A 22,300-nucleotide genomic window follows, 5' to 3' on the forward strand; every position below is an offset into this window, starting at 1 on the left:
AAATGGTATGTTGGCCCTCATAGCGAGAGGATTCGCGTACAGGAGCAAGGATGTCTTGCTGCAGTTGTACAGGGCCTTGGTGAGACCACACCTTGAGTATTGTGTGCAGTTCGGTCACCTTATCTGAGGAAGGATGTTCTTGCCATGGAGGGAGTGCAGCGAAGATTCACCAGACTGATACCTGGGATGGCAGGAATGACGTATGAGGAGAGATTGGGTCGATTGGGCTTATACTCACTGGAGTTTAGGAGAATGAGAGGGGATCTCATCGAACCTTATAAAATTCTAACAGGACTAGACAGACTAGATGCAGGAAGGATGTTCCCGATGGTCGGGGAGTCCAGAACCAGGGGTCACAGTCTAAGGATAAGGGGTAAGCCATTTAGGACAGAGATGAGGAGGAATTTCTTCACCCAGAGAGTGGTGAACCTGTGGAATTCTCTACCACACACAGCAGTTGAGGCCATCTTATTAAATATATTCAAGAAGGAGTTAGATATATTTCTTGAGGTTAAAGGGATCAAGGGGAGAAGGCAGGGACAGGATACGGAGTTTGGATGATCAGCCATGATCTCATTGAATGGCGGAGCAGGCTCGAGGGGCTGAATGGGCTACTCCTGCTACAATCTTCTATGTTTCTATCCTGTGAGTGGGACCACCCCAACATCTCTCTTCTCCTCCCCCCCCCCCCCCTCTCAGCATCCTATAAGTGATGTCCACTCCCAGTGTCCCACGATGAGGGAGCACCCCCCCCAACCCTTAACATTGTGTGTGGTGTGCACCCCCTTCTCCCTCAGCACCCTGAGGGTAAGGGGGGCAGCCTTTTAGACATTCATTGTTGTACCCTGCTGCTGAGTGAAACTTGACACCCCTCGCTCGATTTTTTTCCCCCCCTGTATTTATCTTCACCAGCCTAGTTCTCTGACTCGTGACCGCCCCTTCACCAGTGTTCGCCGTCGAACCAGACCATGCCGTTTAATAATAGATGGGGAGGGGTGGGTTTAAACGGGGATCGAGGGTCCGGTCACCCCCTAAGGCAGCCTTCCATTTTATACATAGCCTCAAAAGCCTTAATCGGGCAGTGGAAGCGTGTGCATGCGTGTGTGCTCTCCCGTTTATATGTAGGTGCTGGTTCAACACTCGAGGTTGAATATTTCCCCCTCACCTCCACGGTGCAATTTACTGTTTTCCATGACTAATAAATAATCAACCTCACCACCGAAGACTCATGTTTGATTCTGCTGCACTGAATACTGAGTCAAAGGGTTGGATATTTTGATTCCTGGGGGAGTGGGGGAGTGGAGCAGGCAGTAGGCTGCCCGATAGCTTTAGCAGGGGACTGGGAGAGTAAAGAGAATCAGCCAGGGCTCTCCTTCCTCTGGACAACACAACAGGGTTAGCTAGCGCTCTCCTATTCCATGTAGATGAGCGAGAAACAATAGCAACAGTTCAGACATCTCTGGCCTCTTGAGCATCACTCCACCATTGGCGGCCGTGCCTTCAGCTGCCTGGGCCCTAAGCTCTGGAATTCCCTCCCTAAACCTCTCCCTCTTCCTTTAAGACCCTCTTTAAAAGCTACCTCTGAAGCAGCTTTTAGTCACCACAATTTTTGTCTGTTAACACTCCTGTGAAATACCTTCATATCACACACACGTTGTTGGATACAGTTGTCATGGGGGGGGGGGGGGTGCAGTGGGATTAGTTTGGGATTGATACAGGGCTATGGGGAGAGAGAGCGGGGCAAAGAGATTAGTTTGGGGATTGATGCAGGGCTATGGGGAGAGTGCGGGGCAGTGGGATTAGTTTGGGATTGATGCAGGGCTATGGGGAGAGAGCGGGGCAGGGGGATTAGTTTAGGGATTGATACAGGGCTTTGGGGAGAGCAGGGCAATGGATTAGTTTGGGGATTGATACAGGGCGATGGGGAAAGTGAGCGGGGAAGCGGGATTAGTTTGGGGATTGATACAGGGCTATGGGGGGAGAGCAGGGCAGTGGGATTAGTTTAGGGATTGATACAGGGCTTTGGGGAGAGAGCGGGGCAGTGGGATTAGTTTGGGATTGATACAGGGCTATGGGGAGAGCGTGGGGCAGTGGGATTAGTTTAGGGATTGATACAGGGCTTTGGGGAGAGCAGGGCAGTGGGATTAGTTTAGGGATTGATACAGGGCTTTGGGGAGAGAGCAGGGCAGTGGGATTAGTTTGGGGATTGATACAGGACGATGGGGAAGTGAGCGGGGCAGTGGGATTAGTTTGGGGATTGATACAGGACGATGGGGAAGTGAGCGGGGCAGTGGGATTAGTTTGGGGATTGATACAGGGCTATGGGGAGAGAGCGCGAGGCAGTGGGATTAGTTTGGGGATTGATACAGGGCTATGGGGAGAGAGCGCGAGCGCGAGGCAGTGGGATTAGTTTGGGGATTGATACAGGGCTATGGGGAGAGAGCGGGGCAGTGGGATTAGTTTGGGGATTGATACAGGGCTATGGGGAGAGAGCGCGAGGCAGTGGGATTAGTTTGGGGATTGATACAGGGCTATGGGGAGAGAGCAGGGTAGCGGGATTAGTTTGGGGATTGAGACAGGGCAGTGGGATTCTTGTAGCGAAGTGCCAGCACTGGCAGAATGGACTCCTCCTGTGCTGTATCATACAGCGATAGCCTACATTAGTCCCTGCACTTCAAACAGTAATTGTGAGAAGTTGTTTGAGAGAAGCGATCATAGGAACTCAAAGCACAGGAGGCAGCCATTCGGCCCGTTGCGTTTGCGCTGGCTCTTCGAAAGGTGAGTCGCGCTCAGTCCCACACCCCCGTTTCTGGTCTGTAACCCTGCCACTGCCTCGTCCTCAAGTCCCCGTCCAACTCCCTTTTTAAATTATTCATGGAATCAGCCTTTTCAGGTGGAGTGTTCCCGATCCCCACAACGCTGAAAACATTTCTCCTCATCTCAGTCCTAAATGGCCGACCCCTTATCCTGAGACTGTGACCCCTGGTTCTAGACTCTCCAGCCAGGGGGGAAAACAACCTCTCAGCATCTACCCTGTCAATCCCCCTCAGAATCTATACGTTTCAATGTGGGGGTTTTTAACACCCCAAATATACGGCCTCAGACGCTCCCCAGTGGCATTGCCCAGGATTCCCGCACACAGTCAGATGCCTGCCCTCCCTCCTTCCTCAGCGACAGAAGGCTGGTAGTCATGGGGTGCGGAGCATCACCCCCCACCCCCAGACTTCACACGAAAGTACCACGCGCTTGAACTGACTCAGTAATAAAAACATTTATTTCCATTTTAGATGCAGAACAACCTGAGGCATGAGACATTATCAGTACATTTACACAAATAGGTTTTACAGCTCTCTCGCTCTCTACGACCGTATCGGAGACAGTTTGCAGCTAGAGGTCCGTCTGTCTCGTCTCAAATTTCTCAAGGAGTGTGTGCGCTCACGCCTGTCTGTACAAACTGCAGCTTAAGACAAACAGCCCGTACATTAAAAAAGTATCAATAATTAAATTAAGTCCTCTCCACTCAGCTTATAACACTATCTGCAATTGTGTCTCTCGTCTTCCCTTCGCCGCAGCCCCCCCCCCCCCCCCCCCCCCACGAAAATAAAACAATATCTCATCCGTCAGGTTATCCTGTCTTCAGCGGGTTTAGCGCAAGTGCTGACGTGTGTGCTGGGGTTTGTCAGAGTGCTGGCTCCCTCACGATGTGGGGGGGGGGGGGGGGAAAAAGAGAGGGGGAGAGAGAGAGGGGAGTTTCAAACAGGGGGGGGGCTTATCCAGACTTGGCGTCCACCAGCTTTATCAGGCCGTCCGTGCTCATGGACTTGGGTCTCTCCAGGGGGAAGCCCAGGGCGCGGCTCCAGATCAGCTGCGAGAGGACTCCGAGGGCTCGCGACACCCCAAACAGCACCGTGTAGTAATTCATCTCCTTCATTCCGTAATACTGAGAAAGAGAAAGGCACACAGTCATTAGAATTGTGCGTATTTAAATAACATTGAACAGGTAAGCATAGGGTGCGATGTCTGGATACCAACACTAGATAGCAACAGCGCGCCATGGGAACAGTGACTGCAGTAAGAAATGGGAGCTGAAACTCTGTCCTCATTTTCCCCTACCTCCCAAAGCATCGGCCCCTCACTGGGGATTTAAAATCAGACACTGTCCAGCGGGGTAGGTACAGGGAGAGGAGATTTAAAATCAGACACTGTCCAGCGGGGTAGGTACAGGGAGAGGAGATTTAAAATCAGACACTGTCCAGCGGGGTAGGTACAGAGAGAGGGGATTTAAAATCAGACACTGTCCAGCGGGGTAGGTACAGGGAGAGGGGATTTAAAAATCAGACACTGTCCAGCGGGGTAGGTACAGAGAGAGGGGATTTAAAATCAGACACTGTCCAGCGGGGTAGGTACAGGGAGAGGAGATTTAAAATCAGACACTGTCCAGCGGGGTAGGTACAGAGAGAGGGGATTTAAAATCAGACACTGTCCAGCAGGGTAGGTACAGAGAGAGGGGATTTAAAATCAGACACTGTCCAGCGGGGTAGGTACAGGGAGAGGGGATTTAAAATCAGACACTGTCCAGCGGGGTAGGTACAGGGAGAGGGGATTTAAAATCAGACACTGTCCAGCGGGGTAGGTACAGGGAGAGGGGATTTAAAATCAGACACTGTCCAGCGGGGTAGGTACAGGGAGAGGGGATTTAAAATCAGACACTGTCCAGCGGGGTAGGTACAGGGAGAGGGGATTTAAAATCAGACACTGTCCAGCGGGGTAGGTACAGGGAGAGGAGATTTAAAATCAGACACTGTCCAGCGGGGTAGGTACAGGGAGAGGAGATTTAAAATCAGACACTGTCCAGCGGGGTAGGTACAGAGAGAGGGGATTTAAAATCAGACACTGTCCAGCGGGGTAGGTACAGGGAGAGGGGATTTAAAATCAGACACTGTCCAGCGGGGTAGGTACAGGGAGAGGGGATTTAAAATCAGACACTGTCCAGCGGGGTAGGTACAGGGAGAGGGGATTTAAAATCAGACACTGTCCAGCGGGGTAGGTACAGAGAGAGGGGATTTAAAATCAGACACTGTCCAGCAGGGTAGGTACAGAGAGAGGGGATTTAAAATCAGACTGTCCAGCGGGGTAGGTACAGGGAGAGGGGATTTAAAATCAGACACTGTCCAGCAGGGTAGGTACAGAGAGAGGGGATTTTAAATCCGACAGTCCAGCGGGGTAGGTACAGGGAGAGGGGATTTAAAATCAGACTGTCCAGCGGGGTAGGTACAGAGAGAGGGGATTTAAAATCAGACACTGTCCAGCGGGGTAGGTACAGGGAGAGGGGATTTAAAATCAGACAGTCCAGCGGGGTAGGTACAGGGAGAGGGGATTTAAAATCAGACACTGTCCAGCGGGGTAGGTACAGAGAGAGGGGATTTAAAATCAGACACTGTCCAGCGGGGTAGGTACAGAGAGAGGGGATTTAAAATCAGACAGTCCAGCAGGGTAGGTACAGAGAGAGGGGATTTAAAATCAGACACTGTCCAGCGGGGTAGGTACAGGGAGAGGGGATTTAAAATCAGACAGTCCAGCGGGGTAGGTACAGGGAGAGGGGATTTAAAATCAGACAGTCCAGCGGGGTAGGTACAGGGAGAGGGGATTTAAAATCAGACACTGTCCAGCGGGGTAGGTACAGAGAGAGGGGATTTAAAATCAGACAGTCCAGCAGGGTCGGTACAGGGAGAGGGGATTTAAAATCAGACACTGTCCAGCGGGGTAGGTACAGAGAGAGGGGATTTAAAATCAGACACTGTCCAGCGGGGTAGGTACAGAGAGAGGGGATTTAAAATCAGACAGTCCAGCGCGGTAGGTACAGAGAGAGGGGATTTCGAGCCAGGTCTGATGTTGAGGACGAGCTGAATACCGCAGTGCTATCGGAACTGACAGGAATGAGCTAATTGAAAGGAGAATGAATATATGAACAGGTGGAGGCCATTCAGCCCCTCGAGCCTGTTCCGCCATTCAATTAGATCATAGCTGATCTGCATCTTAACTCCATCCACTAGTCTGCGTTCTGTAACCCTAAATCCGTTAACCCAACAAAAATCTACTGGTCTGAATTTTGCAATTTCAAATTGACCTGAACAGCTTTGAGGGCGAGTTCCAGATTTCCACCACCCTTTGTGTGAGGAAATGCTTCCTGACATCACCCCTGAACGGCCTGGCTCTAATTTTAAGGTTACGCCCCCTTGTTCAGGACTCCCTGCCCCCCCCACCCCCCCCCACTCGCACACATCCAGAAAGGCAATGTATTTTGTTGGTGATAGACAGTTGAGAGTTAATCGAACTGAACTGTATAACCATAACTGGTTGATGGGAGCAACAGGCTGCCTAGTAACAGCAGGAGAGAACGAACTGTCGGCTGCTGCCTGTGAGCGATTGGGGGGGGGAATAATAATGGTGTTCCCCTTCAGGTGTCATATCACCCGCAAGGAAACACTCGACTGGAGTGAACATCGACCACGAGTGATTAACGTGTAACTTTAGTGAGTAGTGCAATAAATATAGTCAGAGGGATAATTAACCGTGGTATAGATTGGACACCGGTTACAACGTGGAATAAGCAATCTGCCCTTGGGAGCGTCCAGAGCCAACTAATCAAGTCTGGAGGTAGTTAATCACTCGAGAGCTAGAAGTCCGAAGGTCTCCTTATCAATGAAGTGTAAACTAGGGTGAACAAGGAGGGGTTCCAGGGCTAGGTAGGGAGAGGAGAGACAGAGACAGAGAGAGAGAGGCGCACCCGATGCAGGGTCAGCCGTGGCTCATTGGGTAGCACACTCGCCCGAGTCAGAAGGTTGTGGGTTCAAGTCCCGCACTCGGGACATGAGCACATAAAACTAGGCTGACACTCCAGCGCAGTGCCGAGGGAGTGCTGCACTGTCAGAGGTGCCGTCTTTCAGATTTGGTGTTAAACCGAGGCCCCATCCGCCCTCTGAGGGCCGTAAAAGATCCCACGGTCACTATTTCGAAGAGGAGCAGGGGGGAGTTCTCCCCGGTGTCCTGGGGCCAATATTTATCCCTCAACCAACATAACAAAAACGAACAGATTATCTGGTCATTATCACATTGCTGTGCGCAAATTTACCGTGTTTCCTACATTACAACAGCAACTACACGCCAAAAAAAGTACTTAATTGGCTGCAAAGCGCTTTGGGACGTCCAGTGGTCGTGAAAGGCGCTGGAGAAATGCGAGTCATAGGACACAGAAGGCAGCCACTCAGCCCATCAAGTCCTTCTTTCTGTTGATCAACTACGCTGTGTAAATAAAGTCGGTTCCGTGCACTCAAGTGTCGTGTGAAATTCTCATTCGAAGCATGTTGCTGAAAGTAGAGATGGAAGGAGGTTGACTGATGTATTTACGGACCGCGGGCGAGGTTAGTGTGAGCAGGAGTCTGAGCTTTATTTTCGGAGGGCCGGTCTGCTGTGCTGATCTATGTATCCACAGGCGTGTACGGTGTCGGGCGGTAACTGAGGCACCCATTGCTCTGCCGCTGTGCGTCACTGCGCTCCCACCCCGGGCACTCACCTGCAGCAGGACTCCGCTGTGCGCGTCCACGTTGGGCCAGGGGTTCTTGGCTTTGCCCTGGTCCAGGAGCACCCCGGGCACGATCTTGTAGAGTTGAGCCACCAGCTTGAACATAGGGTCGTTTGGCAGGTGCTTGAGGGCAAATTCCCTCTGGCAAGTGTAGCGGGGGTCCGTCTTGCGGAGAACGGCGTGGCCGTAACCAGGAACCACCTGAAAGCCGAGGAGCCGAACGTTTTAAGAAAAACAAATTCAAGTTAGCTGACCTCGTCCGCGACACGGGGCAGGGGACGCAGAAAACCCAGCGCCCCAGTTGATCTAAGGTGACCCCTCGCTGTCACGGAGCACGAGTAGGGCTCAGAGCTCCTCTTCACTCTCCGTCAAGTTTCTCAAAAAAACAGCCGCTTGGCTGCGGGGGGAGCAGTCACCCAGTGAGGGAGGGGTATCACCCGAGCAGGAGAGAATTGGAGTGCCGAATTTGTTAGAAACAGTTTCTTACTGCCCTGCCCCATCACCCTTTACCTTCCTTATGTCAGCCATGGCTCAGTGGGCAACACTCTCCTCAGAAGGTTGGGGGTTCAAGTCGCACTCTGGAGACCCGAACACAAAATCTAGGCCGACACTCGAGGGGCGGCGCCGAGGGAGCTCGGCGCCGCACTGTCCGAGAGGCAGTCTTTCAGATGAGATGTTAATTCCAGGTTCCATTTGCCCCCTCGGGTGGATGTAAAAGATCCCAAGGCACTATTTCATCTCCCCGGTGTCCTGGGGCCAATATTTATCCCTCAATCGAACATCACTAAAACAGATGATCTGGTCATTTATCACACTGCTGTTTGTGGGAGCTTGCTGTGCGCAAACTGGCTGCCGCGTTTCCTCCATTACTACAGTGACTCCACTTCTAAAGTGCTTCATTGGCTGTGAAGGGGTTTGCGACGTCCTGCGGGGACAAGGGCACGGTGCACTGCGATTGGCCGCGAAACTCAAAGAGCCAAGGTTTATAAATAGGTATCTACACGTCGGGGATACCCTCAACTCACCCTGCCGGAATTCAGCGTGTTCCAAATGAAGTCCCGCAGTTTCTCATCCGGCACCTCACCGCCCAGGTCAGCCTGAAGGTTCGTCAGCCAGGCCAGCACCTCCTGTACAAGGGCAAAGCGCACACGTGAGCAGTGTAAACCCCTGCCTCAAACCTCCTGCACAACGGCAGGGCACACGCGTGACCGTCAAGTGCGTAAGCCCCGCCTCAAACCGGTCGCTCGATTTAAGTTCCTTGCCCGGGGGAGTGAGTGTTGGAAGCTCAGGGGGAACGAGAGCCCAGGAGGCGAGAGCAGCCAAGGCAGGCTTACTGCAAGCTTTGCATTGCAGCCGCTCGCCACAGTCCACACTGTGAAGGACACATCGAGGTCCTAAATCATTTACGCAAAATCCCAACAGTCACTTGACCTTCATAAATACCACCAGAAGTGCTGCAGCTAACAGCAGGTTTCTAATCTAGCCGCACAGCCCAGCTTTATGTGGGCAAGCACCGGAGGAGTTTCAGTCGGGGGGGGGGGGGGGGGGGGGGGAAAGACAGTCTGCCGAGCATTTTGAGATCTGTGCGGCCCAATGAAAAAGTATTGGGGGGGGGGTTTCAGAACCCACAACACCAGCACGAGCCTGGGTTGTTCTCCTTAGAGCAGAGAATGTTAAGAGGAGATTTGATAGAGGTGTTGGAAATTACGAGGGGTTTTGATCAGAGTAGAGAGGGAGAAAAGGGCAGTGGAAGCAGATTCAACAGTGACTTTCAAAAGGGAATAGGATAAATATTTGAAAGGGAGAAATCTGTCGTATTTTGGGGGAAAGGGCAGGGGAGCGGGACTAATTGGAGAGCTCTTTCAATGAGCCGGTAGACACGATGGGCTGAGTGGCCTCCTCCTGTGCTGTGTTGTTCTATGATCGGGGCCAAGTGTGTTGCAGGAACTTGAGCTTTCATGTAGTTAATTTATTCATTTCAGTCTCAAGGAACTTGTAATAACCAGCGTTACGACAAAAAGCAAAATACTGCGGATGCTGGCAATCTAAAGAGAAAAGTGCTGGGAACACCCAGCTGGTCAGGCAGCATCTGTTCAGTTCCACAGAAACCCCACAGTGCAGAGAGAGGCCATTTCAGCCCATCGAGCCCGCACCGACACATATCCCACCCGATCCCCGTAACCCCTACACCAACACATATCCCACCCTATCCCCGTAACCCCACGTATTTAATCCCCCCAACACTAAGGGTCCATTTATCATAGCCAATCATCCTAACCCACACATCTTTGGACTGTGGGAGGAAACCGAAGCACCCGGAGGAAACCCACGCAAACACGGGGAGAATGTGCCAACTCCACACAGTCAGTCACCCGAGGCCGGATTCGAACCCGGGTCCCTGGCGCTGCGAGGCAACAGTGCTGCCCACTGTTAACCTTCAGTGTGAACCAGTATCTGTGCGTGTTGGCCCTCAGCGCCAACAACCTAAAAATAAACCACTCCACAAACATTACCAGCTGCTGTTTGCTATCTGAGGAACTATTACATTTACTTTATTGTATTTGCTCCCAAGATTCAATCTATCCATCCCAGAAACAAATACTGGCTCGCGTCCCGCGCGTGCGTGCACACGTGTCGCATTCGAGGGGCCTTCGTAGAATTTTACGGTACAGAAGGAGGCCATTCGGCCCATCGCGTCCGTGCCGGCCGACACAAAGCTATCCAGCCTAATCCCACTTCCCAGCTCTTGGTCTGTAGCCCTGCAGGTTACGGTACTTCAAGTGCATATCCAAGCACTTTTTAAATGTGGTGAGGGTTCCTGCCTCTCCCACCCTTTCAGGCAGTGAGTTCCAGACCCCCACCACCCTCTGGGTGAAAAAAGTTCTCAACTCCCCTCTAATCCTTCTACCAATTACTTTAAATCTCTGCCCCCTGATTATTGACCTCTCTGCTGAGAGAAATAGGTCCTTCCTAGCCACTCTATCTACGCCCCTCGTAATTTTATACATCTCAATTAAATGTCCCCTCAGCCGCCTCTGTTCCAAAGAAAACAACCCCAGCCTCTCCAATCTCTCCGCACAGCTAAAATTCCCCAGTCCTCGCAAATCTCCTCTGTACCCTCTCCAGTGCAATCACATCTTTCCTGTAATGTGGTGACCAGAACTGCACGCAGTACTCTAGCTGCGGCCTAACTAGTGTTTTATACAGTTCAAGCATAACCTCCCTGCTCTTATATTCTATGCCTCGGCTAATAAAGGAAAGTATCCCGTATGCCTCTTTAACCAGCTTATCTACCTGTCCTGCTACCTTCAGGGATCTGTGGACATGCACTCCAAGGTCCCTCTGTTCCTCTACATTTCAGCATCCTACCATTTGTTAGCCATCCCCAAAGGCATTACCCTCACACTTCTCCAGATTGAATTCCATTTGCCAATGCCCTGCCCAGTCCATTGATATCTTCCTGCAGTCTGCAGCTTTCTTGCTTACCGTCAACCACACGGCCAATTTTCGTTATCGGAAGCCGACCGGGCAACTTACTGTTGTAACCGATCGATAAGCAGGCAGAGTATCGACATCAAATCCTCGAGGAATGTAGGCAAGTACACACAAACACACTTCGCTTCAATACAGTAGTGCCAATCAATCGCAGGTACAGGCAAGGCAGATTGAGGGGGGCCCCTCAATATCTAGCAAGGCAGAGTCCAGGAACAGACTAGTTAAACGCCAGTAGACGCTGATCGTAGAAAGAGCTATAGAAGATAGGATAGGTTAGGAGCAGGAGGTGGCCATTCGGCCCCTCGAGCCTGCTCCGCCATTTAATGCAATCATGCCTGATCATCCAAATTCAGTACCCGGTCCCTGCTTTCTCCCCATATCCCTTGATCCCCTTTAGCCTTAAGAAATATATCCAACTCCTTCTTGAATATATTTAATGAATTGGCCTCCACGGTAGAGAATTCCACAGGTTCACCACTTTCTGGGTGAAGAAATTCCTCCTCATCTCTGTCCTAAATGGCTTACCCCTTATCCTTAGACTGTGACCCCTGGTTCTGGACTCCCCCGCCATCGGGAACATCCTTCCTGCATCTAGTCTGTCTAGTCCTGTTAGAATTTTATAAGTTTCAATGAGGTCCCCTCTCATTGTTCTAAACTCCAGCGAGTACAGACCCAATCTCTCCTCATACGTCATTCCTGCCATCCCAGGTATCAGTCTGGTGAATCTTCACTGCACTCCCTCCATGGCAAGAACATCCTTCCTCAGATAAGGCGATTCGTCCCACTGCCCCACTCTTCCCCCCCCCCCCCCACCCCCACCCCCGCCCCCGCCCCGCAGCCCTGCAAATATTTCCCCTTCGTTTATTTATTCAATTCCCTTCTGAAAGTTACCATCGAGTCTGCTCCCTTTCAGATAGTGCAGTCTCCATCACCACAACTCGCTGCGTAAAGACAAATTCTCATCTCTCCTTCTGGCAATAGCCTAGGTTTTGGGGGGTGGGGACGGGTTTTGCCAACGGCACTCCCTGGTGTAACGCAGCCCCCAGCACTTGTAGCGGGAAACCGTTTATACCGGGAGATTGACACTTGCCCCAATTGCCATCAGCATAGAAATCAATTGGAGAAGGCGGTGCTTACAACATATATACCACGCTTTCGATTTCAGGGAAATTCAGCGAACACTCTGCACCTTTGAGGTTGACGAGAGAGCGTTTAAAATCCTCAATCCCGCCGCTTATACGGTGAAACGAACTAAACTAGACAAAAAGGACAGCGTGCGCACGGATTCCAGAGTGAGAGGTGGAAGGGTGAGCTGCCCCGGGTCTATCTCAAAGTTCCCCGAACCATCGCTGCCAAGTTTGTGAATGTATTTCAGGAAATAATATTTAATAAGGGGGGAGGGGGAAAAGAGAGGAGATTCAAATACCATCAGAATCAACTCGTTAACGATGGGGACTTGAGCGTAGGGTTCCTGCAGCTGGTGATGGCTTCTACCGTCGCGAATTGGCTTCACACACCAATACGCAGACGGCACACCCAGGACCCATTGGCGGCGCAATCCCAATCTGCAGCTGCACCTCGGCCCTCGTCAGTCTCCGACAGGGCTGCGGGAGGCTGGAATCGGAACTCAAAGCAGGGGGCGGGGGGGGGGGGGGTGTACTGGCCACGCACTTCAGACCAGACAGTGTGGCAGCACCCAACAAGGCTCAGTTCCCCGCAAATCCTGCTTCCAGACTGTCTCTCAAAACTTCCAGCATTAAAACTTCCGCACGGTCCTTTTGTGCAAAAACGTAACAAAGCATTTGAGTTCGGCAGCATCAAGCTGGCAGAGGGAGAATGACGACACTGGTTTAACACCCATGGGCCCGGGCAGCAGCATACCTGATTTGCAAGTCCGTGAAGAGGTCCAGCCAGTCCATTCATTGCAGCCCCGAAGCACAGGTAAGGGTCAGAGAGAGCACTCCCCACTAGGTGGCTGGTGTGAGCACTGACATTGCCACCCTCGTGATCACTGTTTTAAAGTGTGAACAAAAATTAAAATCATGTCGCTATTAGAAGGCAATTTAAAACACATCTTGGGTCAGGTTCTAACTGCGTAAATCTCTCATATTCAGTCTCTCCAAACAGCCAGGGGTCCCCAAGCGCCCTCCGCCGATCCCTACTCTCCGCCGATCCCTACTCTCCCCGATCGCCCTCCGCCGATCCCTACTCTCCCCGATGGCTCTCCGCCGATCCCTACTCTCCCCGATGGCTCTCCGCCGATCCCTACTCTCCCCGAGCGCTCTCCGCCGATCCCTACTCTCCCCGACGGCTCTCCGCCGATCCCTACTCTCCCCGATCGCCCTCCGCCGATCCCTACTCTCCCCGACGGCTCTCCGCCGATCCCTACTCTCCCCGACGGCTCTCCGCCGATCCCTACTCTCCCCGATCGCCCTCCGCCGATCCCATCGCTCCCCGCCGATCCCTACTCTCCCCGAGCGCTCTCCACCGATCCCTACTCTCCCCGATCGCCCTCCGCCGATCCCTACTCTCCCCGACGGCTCTCCGCCGATCCCTACTCTCCACCGATCCCTACTCTCCCCGACGGCTCTCCGCCGATCCCTACTCTCCCCGACGGCTCTCCGCCGATCCCTACTCTCCCCGACGGCTCTCCGCCGATCCCTACTCTCCCCGACGGCTCTCCGCCGATCCCTACTCTCCCCGACGGCCCTCCGCCGATCCCTACTCTCCCCGACGGCTCTCCGCCGATCCCTACTCTCCCCGCCGGCTCTCCGCCGATCCCTACTCTCCCCGACGGCTCTCCGCCGATCCCTACTCTCCCCGATGGCTCTCCGCCGATCCCTACTCTCCGCCGATCCCTACTCTCCGACGGCTCTCCGCCGATCCCTACTCTCCCCGACGGCTCTCCGCCGATCCCTACTCTCCCCGACGGCTCTCCGCCGATCCCTACTCTCCCCGACGGCTCTCCGCCGATCCCTACTCTCCCCGCCGGCTCTCCGCCGATCCCTACTCTCCCCGCCGGCTCTCCGCCGATCCCTACTCTCCCCGACGGCTCTCCGCCGATCCCTACTCTCCCCGACGGCCCTCCGCCGATCCCTACTCTCCCCGACGGCTCTCCGCCGATCCCTACTCTCCCCGATGGCCCTCCGCCGATCCCTACTCTCCCCGATGGCCCTCCGCCGATCCCTACTCTCCCCGATCGCCCTCCGCCGATCCCTACTCTCCCCGCCGATCCCTACTCTCCCCGATCACTCTCCGCCGATCCCTACTCTCCCCCGATCACTCTCCAGCGATTCCCACTCACTCTCCGGTGATCCCTACTTCCTCACAGCCCTTGGCTGACATACGGACAAATGTCCACCAGTGGGATCAAACGGCAGGAGGGAGTAGCGGAGAATCACAGGATTTACAGCACAGAAACAGGCCATTTGACCCAACATGGTCTGTGTGCCAGTATTTATGCTCCACACGAGCCTCCTCCCACCCCGCTTCTCATTACTGAAAAAGGATAGAGAGGCAATGGAGAAGGTGCATACAAGATTTACAAGGATGATAACCAGAACTGAGAGGTTTATAACGACCAGGAGAGACTGAACAGGCCGGGGCTCTTTTCTCTAGAAAAGAGAAGGCGGAGGGGTGACCTGATAGAGGTCTTTAAAATTATGCAAGTGTTCGATAGGGTAGACGTAGAGAAGATGTTTCCACTTGTGGGGGTGTCTAAAACTCGGGGGACATAAATATAAGACAGTCACTAATAAATCCAATGGGGAATTCAGGAGAAACTTCTTTCCCCAGAGAGTGGTGAGAATGTGGAACTCGCTCCCACAGGGAGTGGTTGAGGCGAATAGTACAGGTACATTTAAGGGGGAAGCTGGACAAGTACTAATGGGGCGAGATGACGTAGGGGTGGGAGGATGCTCGAGAGCAGCGTAAACCCTGGCACGGACCAGGTGGGCCGAATGGCCGGTTTCCGTGCTGTAGGCAAATACTGAAACGTTTCCAACCCTGAAACCAGAGCTAACCAACTGGCTGGCGGAAATCGGGAGATCTAGAGGAGAGCCCCGGGGCGGGGAGTGGAACGAGGCGCTGACCTGTGAATGGTGAGGTAGAGTCTCATCAGCTCGGTGAACGTGGGTTCCGTGTAGCCCAGCATGTTGGTGAAATTGTGGGACCAGTCGAGGCCGGGGTCGATGGCCCCGATACTGCTGCCCTCTCTGTACAGGTTCCGGTAGATCTTCGACGCCACGCAGGGCAGTTTGGCGATCAGGTCCATCGAATCTTCATAAACAAACTATGGCAGAGAGAGAGAGAGGGAGAGAGAGACGTTAGCCCACCATTCGCCAATTTAAGGATCGTGTCTGTTGGAAGGTGCCGTCTTTCGGATGAGACGTTAAACCGACGCCCCATCTGCTCCCTCAGGTGGACGTACACGATCCCACGGCCACTACTTCAAAGAAGAGCGGGGCAGTTCTCCCCGGTGTCCTGGGGCCAATATTTATCCCTCAATCAACATCACTGTGGTAAACCACTGTTTGTATTCCACTGTGTACATGCCTGGACATGCCTCGGCTGACTCCTCCCACAAGTCCTAGTATAAAGGTGACTGCTCCCCAGCCCTTTGTATTCCTGGGCCGGTCGACCACTCGAGGCAGACCTTCATTCTTTTGTTAATAAAAGCCTTTAGTTACTCTCTTAACTCTCAGTCTTTTATGAGTAATTGATAGCGCATCAATCACTAAAAGAGAGGATCTGGTCATTATCACATTGCTGTTTGTGGGAGCTTGCTGTGCTCAAATTGGCTGCCACGTTTCCTACATTACAACAGTGACCACACTTCATTGGGATGTCCGGTGGTCGTGAAAGGAGCTATAGAAATAACAGATTGGATTTTGGAGGGGGGGGGGGGGGGGGTGGGGGGAAGGAATTGCAAGCGTTAATTTAACACCTTTCACGTGCTAAGGATGCCCCAAAGTGCTTCACAGCCAATGAATTACTTTCGAAGTGCAGTCACTGCTGTAATCTGGGCAAAGTTTGCAACCATTTTACGCACAGCAAGGTCCCACAAAGAGCAATAGGAGTTTATAAAAACCACTGATGATCTGCTTTCAGTGGCGTTTGTTGCACGATAAATATTGGTCACGGGATCGAAAGTATTCACCCCCCTGCCATGGAAATAGGCAGCGAGCAGGTCGTCCCCAAGGGACGGCACCTCCAACAATGCAGCACTCCCTCAGCACGGCACTCGCGTCAGCCGATGGAAACAGAAAAATAGGAGGAGTCGGCCCTTCGAGCCTGCTCCGCCAGGCAATGAGATCATGGCTGATCCTCTATCTCAATACCATATTCCCGCTCTCTCCCCATACCCCTTGATGCCTTTTGTGTCTAGAAATCTATCTATCTCCTTCTTAAATATATTCAGTGACTTGGCCTCCACAGCCTTCTGTGGTAGAGAATTCCACAGGTTCACCACCCTCAGTGAAGACATTTCTCATCTCAGTCCTAAATGTCCTACCCCGTATCCTGAGACTGTGACCCCTCGTTCTAGACCCCCCCAGCCAGGGGAAACATCCTCCCTGCATCCAGTCTGTCTAGCCCTGTCAGAATTTTATACGTTTCAATGAGATCCCCTCTCATTCTTCTAAACTCTAGTGAATACAGGCCTAGTCGACCCAATCTCTCCTCATACGACAGTCCTGCCATCCCAGGAATCAGTCTGGTGAACCTTCGCTGCACTCCCTCTATGGCAAGTATAACCTTTCTTAGGTAAGGAGACCAAAACTGCACACAGTACTCCAGGTGTGGTCTCACTAAGGCCCTGTATAACTGTAGTAAGACATCCTTGCTCCTGTACTCAAATCATCTTGCAAGAATTGCCACGCTCACGGCACATGGGGTAAATTCTGGGCCGAGGCTGCACCAGATCCACTTTCGCAGGAACCTTGAGGCAGACAGCAGTCTGCGCAGATACAGTAACATGTCGATGGCACTTGTGCAAAGGACACACATCATAAAGCGCGAAGGACAGCACTGGTTGTTAACGGTGTCTATCTCAGGTCTAGGCGTAGAGGGATAATGTGCAGAATTAAGTCACACAGTGAAGTTACGGCCTGTGACATTTCAGGCCAACACTTCCCAATTTTGAAACATGCTCTCACAATTCTCTCTTGACTTTTTAGTTTGCACTGACATGTGCTAGCTCCTTCTCCCTGGGTAGCAGTCGTACAAACCCAACCAACTGTATTAGAGACAGAAAATCTGGACACAAGTTAAAAGTGTGGACAATACACCTCTGCAATCAGACTTGGTGCAACAACACCGTGCCACAGAAATTACTCCCATTTGTGACCACCACCGTGACTTCACCCGAGTATTAAGTGTTCTCTCCGGGTACAGCTCCCACTCCACTTGCCTGGACGAGTGAAGCTCCAACAACACTCAAGAAGCTCGACACCATCCAGGACAAAGCAGCCCGCTTGAGCGGCACCCCAGCCACCACCTTAACCATTCAATTCAATTCGCTTTATTGGCATGACAAGTTACATCTTATGTTGCCAAAGCATCGGTAAACATTCATGTTTGTTCACAAAAATACAGATCTATCCATACAGTGTATAAACAGATATATCCGAGTGTATAAATATATACTTTCATATAATTTATATATACTCTTTTCTTATATTTACTGGTTGTCCCTCTGTTTATGGCAAGCTGTAACATAGTGTGCCGCGAGTGTTATGCAATTTCTCTTCCCCTAGTAGGTATGGGAGTTTTTGGTCGTCATTCAAATTTCTGAATTCCGGGCATATTTTTGTGAATTTTGGGTAGAAATTCTCCCTTATGCCCTGATATTTTCTACAAGCTGTGAGGAAGTGCACCTCTGTCTCCACCACTCCCTGACTGCAGTGAGAGCATATCCTGTCCTCTCTTGGTAGCCGGGTCTGTCTGTGTCTACCTTTTTCGATCGCCAGGTTATGTTCACCAAGTCTGTACATTGTCAAAGTTTTTCTCAGTTTGCTATCCTTTACCATGGTCAGGTAATCACCCTTCAAATTTGGTGGCTCTTTTTTGGATAGTGATTATTAATGGATATTGGCCTAGTTCTGCCCTGCATGCATTGTTTACGGTTTTCCTTTGAGTCCGGAGTATACTTTTACAGAATTCTGCATGTAGGATCTCAATTGGGTATTTGTTCCATTTTGCAAATTCTTGTTGTGTTAGCGGTCCCCACACCTCACTGCCATAGAGTGCAATTGGTTCAATTACTGATTTGAAAATTTTGAGCCAAATGCTAATTGGGATTTCTATTTGGATTGATTTTTTAATGGCATAGAAAGCCCTTCTTGCTTTCTCTTTCAGTTCATTCACAGCCAGTTTGAAATTTCCCGTAGAACTGGTTTTTAAGCCCAAGTATGTGTAGTTAGTGGTTTGTTCAATTTTGGTTGTTCCTAGTGTGAAATTTAATTTGGATCCCTGATGTCTGGATCTTTGCTGGAACACAAGGACTTTGGTTTTTTGGGGATTTATTGTCATGGCCCAAGTCTGGCAGTATGACTCCAGCAGATCCAGGTTCTGCTGTAGACCCTCCTTAGTTGGTGACAGCAGAACCAGGTCGTCTGCATAGAGGAGGAATTTAACCTTGGATTCATATAGGGTGCCCTCCACCACCGGCACACCATGGTTGCAGTGTGTACCAGCTACAAGATGCACTGCAGCAACTCGCCAAGGCTTCTTCGGCAGCACCTCCCAAACCCGCGATCTCTTCCACCTAGAAGGACAACGGCAGCAGGCGCACGGGAACACCACCACCTCCAAGTTCCCCTCCAAGTCACACACCATCCTGACTTGGAAATATATCGGCCGTTCCTTCATCGCCGCTGGGTCAAAATCCTGGAACTCCCTCCTGAACAGCACTGCGGGAGCACCTTCACCGCACGGATTGCAGCGGCTCAAGGCGGCGGCTCACCACCACCTTCTCAAGGGCAATTAGGGGGATGGGCAATAAATGCTGGGCCTTGCCAGCGACGAACGCATCCCATGAACGAATAAATTTTAAAAAAAGTTTGGAAAGACAAATCCAAAACTACTTGTATTCCTGGCGATTGTCCACGAGTTCCACACTCCCTGACATCTCGGCAGCAACTCAGAATAACAGGAGCGAAAAAAGCACGGAGCGAGAAAAGCACGGAAAGATCTCGTGCAGCAACACCTTTAGATCAAAGATGCTCTAAAGTCCGCACTCAATTCACCCAATAGCCCAATCTAACAAAATTCTATTGTTGAATGTGGGAGCCACACTCGTCCCATCCAAATATTCACACTGATTGTCACTGCTGTTTACGGTGATACATGTCCCAGTGCTGAATACGCAGCAGGCCAGTGGCTATTTTTAAAACTGTGCAGCATTATGCCAGACATTCCGGCCGTTCTGTTCAGAGAAACCCTGTCCCAACAGGTGGTGCGTGCAACACGTGGCCTGGCTCGACAAAGGCGCCTTTCTCACAGCAGCAAGCAGGGGGACCAGAGACTGAGGATTTCCCGTCGAGCGCCGGCATTGCGATCCAAAAGTCGGTGCGCGGACCTCAAATAAATTGAGCCGTGCGTGGAACGACGAGGCGAGTGTTCAGACACAATCATCTGAAAAGGAGTCTGAATCTTGGGAGGCAAAACCCTAGCGGGAGGGTTCTTTAATCTCCCCCTCCCCACCCTCAGGATGTGGGTGTCGCTGAAAAGGCTGGCATTTATTGTCCACCACTAGGCCACCCTTAGAAAGTGGTGGTGGGTTTGATACAACAGACCCACATCACATCGCCAGGCCCACATCACAGAATCATAGAAAGTTACAGCACGGAAGGAGGCCATTTCGGCCCATCGTGTCCGCGCCGGCCAACAAAGAGCGTGTGGTAAACCACGTTCACTATCGTATCACTGTTAGTAGTTAGCACTGTTCACCACTGTTCGTTATAACTGTATCACTGACCACTATTGTATCACGGTACGAGGTCGCCTCTTGCCACACTGCTATACCTGGGATGACCACTGCCGACTCCGCCTTGGCTCCACCCACCAGGCCAGGTATAAAGGTGAGCGACTGGCTGGTATTCCTCCTGCTTGGATCGGACCACCCACGAGAGTGGGCTCTGCTATTTAGTCAATAAAAACCTTTAGTCACCTTCGTAACTCTTCGCCTTTTATTGGAGGAATTGATAGGTATATCAGAGCGATCCCAGCCTAATCCCCACTTCCCAGCTCTCGGTCCGTAGCCCTGCAGGTTAGAGCATCTCAACTGCACATCCGAGTACAGGAAACTTTGGTTTATCCGGAGGTTAATTGTCCGGAATGCTCGATCCACCGGCAAAAATCAGGAGCCGTTTCGTTAGGTTTTTTTTTTCCCTTCTCATGGCTTCCCCCCCCCCCCCCAACAGTCAGGCTCTGCAAAGTCTCTCTGAAGCTGTTGCTAAGCGACAGAGACGCTTCCAAGGTACGGGCCGACTGTTTAGAAGCTAAGCAACAGTGTTTGTTGCCAGATACGGAGCTGAAAAGCTCCGTTTGCTTCAACATTAGCGCTGGTTTGTCCGGCAGTTTTGATGGGACGGCAACAGCTCGGTCCCGTCGGTGCCGGATAGCACAAAGTTTCCTGTACTTTTTTTAAATGTGGTTAGGGTTCCTGCCTCTACCAACCTTTCAGGCAGCGAGTTCCAGACTCCCCACAACCCTCTGGGTGAAGAAATTTCCCCTCAAATCCCCTCTAAACCTCCGACCAATTACTTTAAGCCCCCTGCTTTTTGACCCCTCTGCGAAGGGAAATAGGTCCTTTCCATCCACTTTATCTATGCCCCTCATAATTTTATATACACCTCAATAAGGTCTCCCCTCAGCCTCCTCTGTTCCAAGGAAAACAGACCCAGCCTATCCAGTCTTTCCTCCTAGCTAAGATTCTCTACTCCCGGCAACATCCTTGTAAATCTCCTCTGTACCCTCTCTAGTGCAATCACATCTTTCCTGTAATGTGGTGACCAGAACTGCACGCAGTACTCTAGCTGAGGCCTAACTAGTGCTAGCATTCCGTATGCCTTAACCACCTTATCTACCTGGCCTGCTACCTTCAGGGATCTGTGGACATGCACTCCAAGGTCCCTTTGTTCCTCTACACTACTCAATGTCCTACTATTTAATGTGTATTCCCTTGCCTTGTTAGCCCTCCCCAAATGCATTACCTCACACTTCTCCGGATTGAATTCCATTTGCCACTGTTCTACCCACCTGACCAATTTATTGATATCTCCCTGCAGTCTACAGCTTCCTTCTTCAGTATCAACCACACGGCCAATTTTAGTATCATCTGCAAACTTCTTAATCATACCCCCTATATTCAAGTCTAGATCAGAGAGCCGTTAAGAGTCAACCCCGTCGAGGCGCAGCCCAGGTAAGGGCAGCAGATTTCCTTCCCCAAAAAAGGACATTGGTGAACCAGTTGGGTTTTGAACGACAGGACAGCAGTTTCGTGACCACTTTTACCGATCACAGCTTTTAATTGCCAAGGTTTTTTTTTTACAAAACCGAATCCAAATTCTCAAACTACCAGAGTGGTATTTGAACTCGCGTTCTCTGGATTAGTAGTCCAGGAACATATAACCACTACACGAGTGCAAGCCCTCTTCTCATCCCCTGCAGCCTCCCCGAGGGGCTGCTCACCTTCCGCACTGGTACAGCCTGCTCCGTCACTTAGCTGGCTCTGGAAGCTCCACCTTTAGAATCCCAATTCCCTGCCTTTGCGCCAAGATCCCTCTCCGCAGCCTCTCCGCATCTATCCTGTCAAGCACTCGAAGAATTTTACATGTTTCAATGCGACCGGTGCAGCAGGCGGTTAAGGTGGCAAATGGTATGTTGGCCTTTGTAGTGAGAGGATTCGAGTACAGGAGCAAGGATGTCTTGCTGCAGTTGTACAGGGCCTTGGTGAGACCACACCTTGAGTACTGTGTGCTGTTTTGGTCGCCTTATCTGAGGAAGGATGTTCTTGCCATGGAGGGAGTGCAGCGAAGATTCACCAGACTGATACCTGGGATGGCAGGAATGACGTATGAGGAGAGATTGGGTCGATTAGGCTTATCTTCGCTGGAGTTTAGAAGAATGAGAGGGGACCTCATTGAAACTTATAATATTCTAACAGGACTAGACAGTCTAGATGCAGGAAGGATGTTCCCGATGGCGGGGGAGTCCAGAACC

General features: G+C 51.5%; 1 protein-coding gene across 1 annotated transcript in view; it reads right to left on the reverse strand.

Moving 5' to 3' along the window:
• Positions 1–3,256: 3,256 nt before the first annotated feature.
• cs (citrate synthase) overlaps positions 3,257–22,300 on the reverse strand; it is a 66,250-nt gene continuing 47,206 nt past the window's right edge. The window contains exons 7-11 of the mRNA XM_085973006.1: positions 15,169–15,368; positions 12,959–13,088; positions 8,608–8,709; positions 7,574–7,783; positions 3,257–3,940 (exon numbers count right to left, since the gene is read on the reverse strand). Coding sequence (XP_085829132.1) covers positions 3,770–3,940; positions 7,574–7,783; positions 8,608–8,709; positions 12,959–13,088; positions 15,169–15,368 — 813 coding nt within the window. The 3' untranslated portion in view covers positions 3,257–3,769. The remainder of the gene's footprint in view (positions 3,941–7,573; positions 7,784–8,607; positions 8,710–12,958; positions 13,089–15,168; positions 15,369–22,300) is intronic.

This window comes from Somniosus microcephalus, chromosome 33 (genome assembly GCF_052327205.1).
Source record: "Somniosus microcephalus isolate GS21.2 chromosome 33, FLI_Smic_1.0, whole genome shotgun sequence".
Lineage (NCBI taxonomy): Eukaryota > Metazoa > Chordata > Chondrichthyes > Squaliformes > Somniosidae > Somniosus > Somniosus microcephalus.